Source organism: Microtus ochrogaster, chromosome 16 (genome assembly GCF_000317375.1).
Source record: "Microtus ochrogaster isolate Prairie Vole_2 chromosome 16, MicOch1.0, whole genome shotgun sequence".
In the NCBI taxonomy this organism is placed as follows: Eukaryota; Metazoa; Chordata; class Mammalia; order Rodentia; family Cricetidae; genus Microtus; species Microtus ochrogaster.
Genome location: NC_022018.1, coordinates 4,966,151 through 4,979,833, shown reverse-complemented (window position 1 = coordinate 4,979,833; position 13,683 = coordinate 4,966,151). Strand labels below are relative to the sequence as shown.

Below are 13,683 nucleotides of genomic sequence, written 5' to 3'. Positions count from 1 at the left end.
GTGTGTGTGTGTGTGTGTGTGTGTGTGTGTTGGGATAGGTGATCTCCATACACTGACCCCATAGGACTCTCCTCTGAGGTTCTGGCTCCTATGTCCTCAACAGTGTCATTGAGCCCTAGGGCCCTTCATCTCTAAGTCGTGGGTCTTTGCAGTGGCCCTGGATGCCTTCCCTCTGTTGTGTCACCTTGCTTCACTCACCCGCCCTTTCCTCCCACAGACCTGTTCTCTCATTGTTTTTTCTGTGGATCACCCTCCTCTATACTCACACAACTACCCCAACTACATTTTCTGCATTACACTTTCCCTAAAAAGTGCCACATCATCTAGCTTTTGTGTGCGCATGTCACTTACTGTTCTAATGAATGGTCTTTAAATGCTTTACACCACTCCAAAAGCTGTCCCTTTGTTTCTTTACATCGAAAGACTTCATATTTCCACAATTTGATGTACATTGTCCCCAGGCATGAAAAAACACTTTTTTAAAGTTACTATGAAGTTGTTTGCTTTATTGTGCTTCCATAAAATGTATAAATCATATAAACAAACTGTGTTATGAATTAACTGGTAGAGCATCTATTTCTGAGTGCATTAAGGAATTGCCAAGAGTGATTAAGCCCACCCTCTCTCTCTCTCTGGCTCTGAATGGAGTGTTGACAGCCAGTGAAGAGCTTCTTCAATAAATCCATTCTCATGCTCAAGTTTTTCCAGATGTGAGAAATAATTAAGTCTTTACATTTATTGGAGCCTTTCATGCTTTTCAGGCAGGAGCTGGCAGCTGTGATGGATTAACTCTGCCTGAGTGTGCATTTATTGTTTGGGGTATGTGTGAATGTATGTACATGTGTGTATTTATTGTTTGGGGTGTGTGTGATGTATGTACATGTATGTACATGTGTGTATTTATTGTTTGGGGTGTGTGAATGTGTACATGTATGTACATGTGTGTATTTATTGTTTGGGGTTTGTGTGAATATGTGTACATGTATGTGTGCATACATGTAAGACTTGCCAATAGTAAAACAAAGCCAGACTTGAAAATAAAAGGAGAGGCTGGTTTCAATGCGTGCTAAACATTTTCATAGCTGCCCTTCATAATCAAGAGCCTTTTTTCATCGTTTGCTAAATGTTAAAGAAATGAGGATAGAAGATGCTAACTGTTAAGTGACATATTGTTAAAAATATGTGATTCTTATAAAACACAAAATATGCATGTTTCAAATATTTTAATGTATTAGTAAATGAGGGGACTAGTAAGGTGTTACAGTTGGTTTAAAGGTGGATTTGTAGAACCATAGATACATAAATAATAAGGAATGCTGAAATGAATTCATAAATAGATGTGACGCCAATAATCAATTGTGTTCTCTAAGACATAATTTGTATTTCTGTAGATAAGGATCCTTTGTATTGTTATCAATTTTTAATAGCTTGCAAAATTATAAAATAGCGTAAATACAGTGAAAGGTTGATAGTTACAAAGAAGCACTAGACAAGATACTCACATTTGCTAAAATGTCAGTGTCAGTGTCTTTCACAGTTATTCCTGCCACATTCCAAATAGCTGGGAATACACACATACACAATCACACAGATATGTATGTACATATACACACATACACACTCACACGGATATGTATGTACATATACACACATACACACTCACACAGATATGTATGTACATATACACACATACACACTCACACACACATGTATGTACATATACACACATATGTATGTACATATACACACATACACATATATATGCCGTCATACATGCATTTACACATATGTACATCTATCTCCTTTTTGTGTGAAAATGAAGCTGTTTGGTCTTGCTTAACTTTTCCTGTTATAAGTCGTATTCAGATAATTCAAACCATTTAACTCTTGTTGAAGACTGTGTGACAAAGACGACCCAATAACCTAATGAGGTTTAAAGGATTATACCCTTTAATAGGTGAGAAAGAACTAGGTCAGGGAGGTGGCTTTAGGGAAGAACAAATGAGTTTTAGGGGAGATCAATGGACTCAGAAAGACAATCGACTCAGACGAAGTTTGTTTAGGGTTTGAGTGTTTGGTTTCTTCTTTGGTTGATGGAGATGATGCGAGCCAACTATGCTCCCTTCTGCTAGAGCTAATCTTTGCATAAATAAAAGAAGTGCCTCTCTCTGCTTCTGCTAATTTCCAAGTGTCTGTAAATTAAAACATCCTGCAGCCTAAGGCACCATATTTTAAGGTGTCTTCAATCCCAACTCAGAACTGAACTGTAATTTATTGCAATACTTTATTAGGGATTTTCATATGTTAGTGAATTGTCTCCATATTGGAGAAAAGCAAAGAACATATTCTGTTAAGAAAAAAAAAAAGGAAGGAAGCCAGGTGGTGGTGGTGCACGCCTTTAATCCCAACACTCAGGAGGCAGAGTCAGGCAGATCTCTGTGAGTTCGAGGCCAGCCTGGTCTACAAGAACTAGTTCTAGTACAGGCTCCAATGCTACAGAGAAACCCTGTCTCAAAAAAACAAAAACAAAACAAAAAAGAAAGAAAGAAAGAAAGGAAGAAAGAAAGAAGGAAAGAAAGAAAGAAGAAAGGAAAGGGAAAAAAGAAGGGTGAAAGGAATGGAACATCTGTTGACAAACAAGACTCTGGTTGCATGTGACCTTGGGGATGGATACCCAGGACAGGGAGGTACTGTGTGACTCACTCAGTACTAGTACAGATGTGTTTTCTTAGTCAGGGGCTGTGTCTTTTCACACTGTCATTTCTTGCTTGTCGATACTCATATGTAAACATCAAGCTATTCAGAGTTCAGCAGACATCAGAATTCTGATTACACAAATCAGCTCTTTCTTCCCACTGCAGGCCCTGGGGTGCCCCTGTTTACCCTTCGGAAGGATAAGACCCCTTTATAACTCTGCTCGTCTTGTAACTGTGCACAGTTACAGAGTGACTGGAAGTTCAAGTGATTTCCTTTTATTAAAGTGTCATTTTAATTTATGCCAAATCGGAGGCAGGAAAGGATTAAAGGATTTGCTGTAGAAGGGTTGGTCGAGCCAGATTTGGAATCCCATGGTTTCACCATGAGGAATGTGATCTCCCGTGTTGGTCTCATTCTGTATCACTTTGTGGAGAGAGGACCAAAGTAGAACTGTAGACAATGTCAGTGAAGTGTATAAAAATAGACAGGGGCTTAGCAACTGTAGAGATATTCCCCTTTGGGGGTACCCCACTAGTTAAAGTGTGTATTAGTATACAACATTAAACTAGGCTTTGGGGGGGAGGATAAGTATTTTGGAAATGTAATCGCTACCTATACAAAGAATACTTTTTTAATTCCCCCAAGTCATTTTTTTAGCCCTATTGGCAGGAAAGCTTGGCTATGATAAAAATCAGGGCTTAAAATTTTTAGAGGAAACGTGAATTTTATATTATACTCATACGTGAAGGAAAAGAAGATGTATTAAATCAAAAGTCATGGTGTATGTGGCTTGCCAGAAAGTCCATTAAGGAGTTCACAGAGCAAATTTTGAATTTTTTTAAAATTTCCTTCCAGGGTATGTTTTATTCAACACTGCATCTCCTTCACCAGGCAAAGAACCAGCACAACAGTGTCATTGTGCAAGAAGCAGGGCTCCAGTAGGTTCTGGACCATTGCTCCGTCATAGCAGATCGTTAGCTGTTCTTGGCCCTAAATGTGTCCTCTGGGAAGAAAGCACACTAGCTGGGGGTTTGCGTTGGTTTCTGCACTGGGTCCCAACAGAGTGTCTCACACAGCTATACACCGACTTGTAGAGACCAAGCCAACTTGATAACAACCCATATGTGTTCTCGGCCATCTTTTTTACTTTTTATGTTTATTTTAAGACAAGGTCTCACTAAATTGCCCAGACTGGCTTGAAGCTAGTTCTGTAGTTGGGACTGGCCTTGAACTTATGATTCTCTTGCTCCTATCAACCAAAATGTCTGGGAATATAAGCTTTTGTGATTAAGCTTAGCTCCTAAAGATTTACTAAGGATCCTTGTGATTTTAAAATTCTGATTCCAACCTCTCAAAAGAAAAAAATGTGTTCATATTGTGTGTGGTATTTATTTGGTTGTGTCTTTGAAACTTTTGTGCGTTAAGGTTTGACTGATTTTTTTTCTTGCAGCCCAGTAAAGAGCGAATAAGAACTCAGAGCGTGATTGGAAAGGAGAAAGGACACTGCTCAAGTCGCATGTAGGCTATCCACCATGGAAACAGACATCACCAAACGCAGCACGAGCATTGTCATCATCGGAAGTGGAAGCTAACAGGTGCAATTTGGACAGCTTTGGCAGGAGGATTTTTTTTTTCAATATATGCTTTTTAGAAGTTTGCAGGGAACGTTTCCAGAAATGGATCATTCATAGAGAGTATTTCATCCTTGAAGGTAGCGCAGTAGAGTCTATGAACATCAGCATAGTCTTCTGGGAGAGGGCGTGAGGGAGACAGTTACGGTTTACACTTTCTCCTCGTGGATGAGCTGAAAGCACAAGAATTTCCTGTAGGCTGCTGTGACATGGCTGTTAGTTGTCTAAGGTGTCCTAATTTAGCATTCTTGGGACAGTTTCTTTCTGGCATTTTGCTGGTTAAGTGGCGTCTGCGATGCCTTTAATTCGACCTCTATCCAGAACTGTTTCATGAGAAAGGAAACAGTTCAGTAGAGGATCGCCAGATGTAGCAGTACCGCGGCTCGGTCACATTTCACCGAAGGTAGCAGATGCTCTTAACAGACAGTGGTAGGCAGAATAGACGGGGTGAGATGAGGAAGAGCAGATTCATGTTTGGGAAATGAGGCCTTTAGCAAACTGAGGAGGGCTTTTGATTGGTAGTCATCACAAATCCCTGCTTGTGTCACTGTGCCACGTGGCACTTCCCGGCAGGTCTAGAATAGAATAGATTTGTTTTACATCATGTTTTTTTTTTATCAACCATTTTTAAGCATTTTTTGCCCTTTCGAAAATAATTTGAGAAATAATCTGTTTATGATGTCTTTCTCATGAGACAGAATGTCTTTCTCATTAGAATTTTCAGTTTAGTAAGGCTGGGGCATTTTTCTTTAAAAATTTGTAAGAATAAGTATATAAATATATATTCAATAGTTAAAGTGTAAGCTGTAAAGAGAAGCTCGGGAGCTTCAGAATGACTATTCTATCTCAATAGACATTCAGTGGGATATATAGATAGTAGGTGTGGTTAGCTTCAGGGTTTTTTTATTCCTTTTATTTGAAAAATGTTATAATAGTTTATTAAAATAAATTTAAAAGTAGAAACATATCAAAAAGTAGATACATATTATACTTAGTTACTAAGAATGATGTATTATTTTGGGTAAAGATTTATTTTGTATAATTAACTTAATTAGTCACCATAGGTTTTTTTTCCTAACATTGATCACTGATAAAGTATAATATTTTAAAAAACCAAATTTACCCTAAAATTTAAGCAGCTGGATTAACACACGATGAGTGATAGATTTTTAGAATTGCCTGATTGACCACAAAGGATTTGCTGTGAGAAATATTTCCTTAATTACAGAAATATTGAGATAGGCCACACAACAACTATGGTTGCTTAGTTTCTCAGTTTTCCAAGTGTGGAAGACAGTGAGATTAAAAATAAGATGACTAGTGAGTTTGCAAAAATTCACACAATGAAAAAATGCAAAGAGGATGATTATTTTTGAAGTAGTGATGTTTCTAGAAGTCTTAAATAAAATATCAACATATATTAACTTCAACTTCTCATGTTTAATGATGTTTACAATTAATGTGATGCAGTATTCCCTAATTTGAGATTAACAGTCATAATTAACTCAGAATAGATTCTTTGAAGTGGTTCAAAGGGCTTTTTGTAATAAATTATTAGCCTCTAATAAGCTAATATGAAGTGAGTAGTTTTGGGGGATGGGAGAAGCATGTTAAAAATCTCATAAAACATTTAATTTAAGCTAATGAAATGACTTTGTATGGTACAGATTCTCCCTATGGAAACAGAGCCATGTCTGACATTCCAGAGAAAGCTTTATTTAGAACAAGTTGAGAAATTTTTGAGATAGCAGGCTTTAGGCTACGTTATCTTGGGTGTTATAGCTGAGTGGATTTCTAGAATCTTCCAGTCCTCTTTAAACCAATTTTTTTTAGATGAATCGAGTTAGTGAAGTATAAAAACATTTTCTGTCTTAAGTCATCTAAATATGCTGATTGTAAGTTTGTCAACCTGAGCTTTGCCTCAGAAGATGCACGTTTTCACTGGTGAGGCTGGGCCCGGCAGTCCCCAAGCATCCTTGGTGTTCTCTGACACACCATTGAGATAAGGAGAGTGAGTGACACGAGCCAGGGACAAAATCTGGCAAGCCTGTGCTTCCAGTGCCCCAGTGACTTCAGAGCACAAGAGTGTGGTGGGCTGAGAAAAGACACAGCAAATTTTAAAGCATTAATATTTTGATAGGGTCAAAATGAAGGTGCCTGTGTTTGAGGATGTAAAAGATGAGACTGAAGAGGAAAAAGTGGAGGAGGAAGAAAAGCAGGAAGACAAGGTGAGTGAGAAAGAATTTGATTACTAGCAGAATGTAGTCGTCTATCAGACAAGGAGAAAAAACCGGTTCTTTTCTCTCTCTTTTATTTTCCATAGGTGTTTCTTAAACCTGTTATTGAAGACCTAAGCATGGAACTGGCCAAAAAGTGCACCGAGCTCATTAGTGATGTGAGTGGCTTTACAGAGTTTTGTCTTATTTGCTTTGTTCACAGGGAATGGCTGTGTGCAGAGCCACAGGGCTGGAGGGAAAACCCTGAGGTCATCTGTTAGAGCACAGTCATTCTCTAGATCATAGAACTAAGAACAGACATGTTTGGTGGTTTCCCCAAGGTCATATTAGCAGGAAACTTCTGCTGCAGCCATTGTCCTCGTTCCTAATCCAGGTCCCGTCTCATCTAAATTATACAATCACCCTGGTTTGCATGGTGCTGAAGTTAAACTCATACTGTTTGAGAACTCCCTAGACTTTAAAAGTAGCAGGATTCATCTTGGAAGGACCCCTAAGTGAATGATTTTCAAAATGGAAGACCTTCTTCTAAATGAATGAAGCTTAATTTTCTGAGGATCTTTCAAAATTTCTGTCAAATGCAATATTTTTCCAAATCATGAAAATGCATGTACTTTTAATTGCACCTAACATTTCTTTGCAATATAGGGTGTGTATGTGTGTGTGTGTGTGTGTGTGTGTGTGTGTGTTAATGGAACTGCACATTAAAAACCCTGGTACGCATGATAATATGATTGAATAGGAACATTTTGTTGTGATTTTTTTTTCTAGGAACTGAAGCTAGTTTATATGGTATTCCAAGGATATCCTAGAGTTATTTAATGTAAACATGTGCACATACATTTTAAGTACATAAATAGAATTCTAAATGCATAAGAAGACTATTTCTCACTAGGAATGAGAACCTCCCCCACCATGTCCTCATAAACAATATAAGAGAATTGCTGGCAGAAAAAACATGAAGTTCTATGAAATGAAGTGTTTTTGTGCCTGCATTCTGGAGTGAGTGAAAAACTGACTGTATATGTTGTCTTTAATATGCAAAGTTTGTTTCCTGGTCAGTAGGGTAGTTTATTGGCCAGCTCCCCAAGACTGACTTGCCTGAGTCAAATCAACAATCAATAACTATGGAAATGTTAGTATAACGTTTGTAATTCTAAGATGAAATGCACATTGGAAATGCTGCATCTGTTCTTTACATTACTGTGATGACTGCATAGAGTCTAGCTACTCTAAGCCACTCCATATGCAACTTTTACATCTATTTGACCATGTTTGAGAGTCAGCGGAAACGCGCACACTCCTCCCATATTCCTGACATGATGTGATGTACTTAAATTGTAAAGTAACATTTATTTGTGCTATTGCTTAGTAATAACCGTAAGTTACTTAACACATGTGAAAATTCTTTGTAAAGGGCACTAATAAGACAGTGACAATGATAGCAATGACCTTGACACCAGTGGCAGTTAAGACTTATGGGCTGGGTGTTGGACGTTGTGCGGTTGGGTCTCCTATTTCCCCCCATCTTAGAAGCAAGGGGTTGGAGGCACATAGAGATTAAAACAGGGGGTGAACACGAAGCCCTTTCTCTTTGCTCTGCTGTTATTTCTCATCATGGATACCCATGTAAAGCTTATTACTATCTCTCATGCTAACATTAGTAACAGCAAAGTCATCATTTAAAACCCAGCTCTGGCGGCGGTGCCTCTTCCACCTTTGCTGTTTTTATTAAGTGCAATTATTGCTGGACTGTAGCTTTAATTAGGTAGGTGATTTATTGTTTTGGGGGAGGATGACTTATTGGCGACGTAGAAACCTTCTAGCAGGAGACACAGTGCTTTTTTTTTTTTTTTAATCAATTTGTGAGTGCAGACGCCATGCCGCTCCTCTCCCCTTTAGGTGAAATCAAACACAAGGGAGAGATTTGTGCTTATTATAGATTTATGTTTCACGGCAAAATGTCTGTGCAACTTAAATATTTAGAACACAATTATTGTCCCTTAAGTTGTGCCTGGACTGTGCTCACGTTCTATTTCATCACAGAATTCTGTATTTTGTAAGATACTTACTTAGTTTCTGGGATTTTTACATGATTAATAAAGATTCTGAAAAATTATACTAATTTCCAGAATGAAGATTAAAGGAAGGGTCTGCCCAATCATTTTAAAACCAGATCGTCAGGACTGAGGATGTGGTTGAGCACCAGTGTGTCTGTCTAGTACTTGAAAGTCCCTCAACTGCAAAATAAATAAGTAAACAAACAAGCAAACAAACAAATCAATAGCGAGCTAGAATAAGTTATAGTTAAGTATCACTAAGTAAAAGTTAACCGTTCTTATTCAGTTACATTAGTATTTTTATGGGAAAGAAATCACCTTATACCTGAAATCTCTTTTCTTTCAAATCAATACAATTTCTAAATTTGAAAATTTGATCTCCTCCATATAGTTGCATAGCTAGCTGGTTGTCTAAAATGCATCAGGTACAGAGTTAAAATTATACACACACACACACACACACACACACACACACACATATATATATAAATGGATGTTTATCACACCAAATTAGGCTTAAGCATATATTGTATAGTGTTTCTAATTATGCAGGGCTAGATTGTTCCCTCACATTTAACCTAGGGCACCACTCTCCATCCATCATAAAATAAGAACCTTCGGATGATTTGGTGGGGCTTTATAATCCATTGTGTCCTGGAGGGACATCTGTGTTTCCTTGTGGCTTCCTGTTTTTTGAGGGCAATTTTATTTTGCGTTGTTACTGAGTGAGTTTGCATGGTGTTTGCTGATGTAGCAGAGCCATGCACTGTAAAGTCTGAAGAAACCCTTATATGCTGGAGATCAGGTCACTCAGCTGGCAAGTTCCCTGGGATGGAAACAAGACCAGGGTGACCTTCAAGGCTTGGGCATTCTGATAGCTTTCCTCCTTTGCGCCTGCGTGCCACGCATTCCACGCACACATCCTGATAGCTTTCCTTTTGGCACATGCGTGCTAGGCATTCCACACACAGTTTTATCTTGTTACGCACAGCACGCCTCCCTGTAGGATGTATGTGTCCTAAGCCACAGTGCGAACTGGAAATTGAGTGACGGTCCAAGACACGTGCCCAGCACTGGTGGGTTCAAGGTTCAAGTGGAGCGAGCAGTCACCTTCTGGTCTGCTTCATTTCCGACGCCGGTGTGGGGGCCATGGGTTTCTTTGCACAGGGTTCTTTTATACGCCCCCTATTGGGTCAATTTCTCTTTGGGTTTCTTCTAGCCTCATGCATCTTCATAGCAGTATCACATTCAGAACCATATCCTGCAGTCTAGCTGAGGGTTGCCCGGGACTATGAGTGAAATGACATTTAGTTCCGCTCCCGGTGCTCCTCATAATGCCGCTCAGAGTTTCGTGGACCTGTGGACAGCAGTCATCTTCAGTCCTGATCTCTGACCTGTGGCTGATAGCTTAGGCCTGGTGTCTTTTATAGGAGTTCGAATGATTGTAAGCTTGTGAGGGACGGCATTCCTCATCCTTTGAGAGTGTCCTAGACTCATTTCTTGAGCTTGCCATTTCACTCTGAGAGAGAGAGGGTGGTGGTCCTTGGAAGCCCTGGAGACAGTGCTATATCTAGGTACCTCCAAGCCAGGATGGAGAGCTGTTAAGTGAGTCTGGCTTGGGGGGTCAGTCCTGGGAGACTGCACTGCGTGGACCCTCCACAGAAAGAAATGTCAAGCTTTCATATCAAGTGACTTCTTTTGGGGGTCGGTCTAAAGCATTTTTCTTTTCTGTCCCCATCGCCCCCCTCTCCTTTCTTTCTAGTTTTTTCTTCTTTTCTTGTCTTTCTTATTAGTTTCTGCGTGGCATTTGAACTGCTCACATCATGGAGTTTCCCCGGTACAGCTCATATCTCTGCCCCGAAGGATGTTTAGCCTCCCAGCAGCCTCTTTGTTTTCCTTTTAAGTCTACAACACTTTCTGTTTCCCTAACTAAATTCTCTGGTAGTTGATCTTGGTTTTCAAACACCTCATCAATTCTACATATCAATTAGATTTGTCTTCTAGATCGGGTACGCAGAATCGTGGATCTAGCAACTTTCAGACAAGTAGGCATAAAAAAAAAAATACTGGGCAAAAAGAATCCTTGCTAGATTTCATTTAAGTGAGGCAGAATGAGCCTTGTGTAGACCAAATTAGGCTTCAGTCTAATTCAGTATGCAGCCTAATACAATATTTTATTTCAAAGATCACAGGGTGTTCACCTGCATGAGCAGGGGGACAAATTTTTCAGACAAATGAACTTGTTTGCTGTGGACAAACCCTACCAGTTCTGAAGACATTAAATCCCATGGCTGCTCCTCCAGAGAAAGCCCAGACTGTATTAGAAAACCTGGGAGAGTGACCTTGGTCATGACCTGCCCGATCACAAGCTGTGATCAGACTGTAGCTCTTTCTCTCAAAATTTCAACGAATGCAATTTCATTTGTGCAAAGACTTTCTAGATAAGTGTGCATGTAAAGAAACAGTCCCAAACAGTTCCACATCTGTCATCCACTGTGAGCCATTAGCTAATCTTGCACTCATCAAAACAGCCATGGGTAGGAACAGGAAGCAACTCTGCACTAATTTCCCTCTAATTTTAGTGGCAACATTGTGGGAAAAGCCAAGGGGTAAAGTAAATGTTTGGGACATCTGATTGACCATGAAACCATCAACCATCAACTTTGCCTACTTTATTTTGAAAATATGCTGGATTGTGTGTTTTTTATGAGACAGAGGGTGGCAAGTTATAGCAATAGCTTAATGCAGGGGATGTTGTGTTCTCTCCAATATAAAGTTTGGTGTAGGTGGTTCCATCTGCGTACAGTAGCCATTTTCATTCTCCCTGGTTCCTTGTCTCCTGTTCTGCCCTCATCAATGTTCTGGCTTATCACCTAATGACATCATTGCTGCTGCCCTTGTGACTGGCGGAGAAAAGACAGAATCACGCCATGTCAGGGGACTGTGCAGAGCTTCTCCTGTCAGTCCAGAATGTTAGGAGCTCTCCTGGGAAGGTTGCATTGAGTTTCTTGTGATGGACCTATTGTTTCTTTGTCCCGACACCCTCCCTGGTTTATCAGGGGCCAAAGAAAATGGTACAACTGTGCCTCGTTCAGACCAGTTTGTCCTTTGGGGTTGAGGTTGAGTTCCATTCAGGTCTGTGTGTTAGGAGTGAAGGGGTATGGTTGGGAATCTCACCAATATAGATGGAGCCATTCTTATAATTCTTATACTGTTTCCTGTAGACAAGATTATAAATGGTCATCCATTTTGGTGATCTATATCTGAATGAAACTTTGTATGGCTGATCGGTATTGTTATCATCTGGTTATTATTTCCTATCATACCAGCATAGGAATATTACAAATATGTAATAGAGTTAATTGTTTAAAAGCTTACAAACATTTACTTATTAATATGAATATTATAGAATTCATTAGGAATTGTATGCAAACTCTTTGGAAATTATACACACAAACTCATTAGAAACCCAGACCCAATCACAGTTTGTGTGTGTATTTGTGTGTGTATCTCTATGTTGTTTGTGTGTGTATCTCTATGTTGTTTGTGTGTGTATCTCTCTGTATGTGAGGGACTTGTAGTATATTTTATAAGATGAATAGCAATAGGCAAATTACATTAAGTTTTCAAATGCAACTTGAATTTAAAGATGCAAATGCATCCAACTTTTAGTAAAGATCAAAGAAGGTCATGAAGCCTCACAGTCAAGACTGAACTATTTGCCTGCAGAACAAAGGAAGTAAATACTTCACCCTTATCCCCGGGCCTGTCCTCAGCATCTAGCCCCTGTCAGCGCTATCAGAGGGCCTCTAGCCATAAGCACATACCACTGTGGTGAAGAATGTGATCCTGATGGGAAGATGGTGGCAGAAGATAAAAATAATGAGCCAAACTTAAGCCTAATGATAGGCTATTTTTTTCTCATACTTAATTATATAACAGGGATACTTTTTTCCCCTATGATCAAAATAGCCTGGTATTTATCATCCTGCCATTAACGATTTAATTACTAGTGACTGAGGAGAGAGATTTGCAGGAACCTTAAATTATGGCTAATCTTTGAGAAGAAAAAAATGTAATTTAGGGCTCAGATAAGATAAATATGTTCTCCTGTTGATTTCATGAATAAAGCAAGTGTTTAATATGGTAGACATTAATATCTACGAGACACAGCAGTGAAATACAGAATTTTGAAATTACTTACTGTATTTGTATCTGTTTCCACCTCAGGTCAGGAATGGCCCCTCAAATCAGATTTGCATTTGGGAAAACCTTCATGGAATGTTAGTCCCTTACATCAATATTAATCATGCCCTCTTAAGAGCTGGGTAGTGGGTACAAGGAAACATCACATCTGAATTCTAATTAGGAAGACCATATAATTTATCATGTGAATTGAGACATTTTTCCAGCATAGGAATTTATAGTCTTGTGTAGATAAACATGACTTTATTACAAAAAGATATAAATTTCAGCAAATTACTTCCATCCTCGTGAATTCTTTGAAATCTGCCCCAACCAATTTTTAGACCGTGCAGCAATTAACATAACAGGAAGACGCTGCTGACACTTCTCCATATTTCCTCATACTTTTTGAGCTTGTGTATCATGTGGAATATAACCCCCACAGAAGAATAATTCTGCTTCTCCCGAAGAAGCTGCAAGTGATTTAATTTTACCAGTGACTTTGAGAAAACTGAGCATGCTCAGCTAAGCCCCTTGAAGACTTTCTCTGGTGGATCTGCCCGCTCTTAGCACAGTGATATTCTGGAATGATCTGTATCTCCTGCATTCTTGGCAGGGATGGATGGGAGGGAGACAATAGGTGCTGATAAATTGGGGAAGTTGGATTTTAGGGACTTAATTAGTAATAGTTTAATCTCCTTATCTGCTCCAACCTGTAAAGGTAACAATGCTAAAAGTAACATCCATTTGTTTAGTTTCTTCCCCAACAACTCAATATTTCCATCTTTTCTGAGGATTTCTTATTTCCTACCTTGGGGTAGGCAGCTGTCTCAAGCCACAGACTGTGTGGCTAATATGGCCAGGTTTGATCTCTCT

At 39.2% G+C, this 13,683-nt stretch overlaps 1 protein-coding gene across 7 annotated transcripts in view; it reads left to right on the top strand.

Annotated features, from left to right (window-relative positions):
* Nebl (nebulette) overlaps positions 1 to 13,683 on the top strand; it is a 350,526-nt gene that overhangs the window by 237,133 nt on the left and 99,710 nt on the right. For 5 of the 7 annotated variants that reach the window (XM_026782975.1, XM_026782974.1, XM_026782977.1 and 2 more), the window contains 3 exons: positions 4,148 to 4,292; positions 6,469 to 6,556; positions 6,652 to 6,723. The exons of 1 other annotated variant lie outside the window; for it this stretch is intronic. In XM_026782975.1, the coding sequence (XP_026638776.1) occupies positions 6,476 to 6,556; positions 6,652 to 6,723 (153 nt within the window). In that variant the 5' untranslated portion in view covers positions 4,148 to 4,292; positions 6,469 to 6,475. Of the gene's footprint in view, positions 1 to 4,147; positions 4,293 to 6,327; positions 6,557 to 6,651; positions 6,724 to 13,683 lie in introns of those variants that run through there. One more of the 7 variants, XM_026782976.1, reaches the window with a different exon arrangement.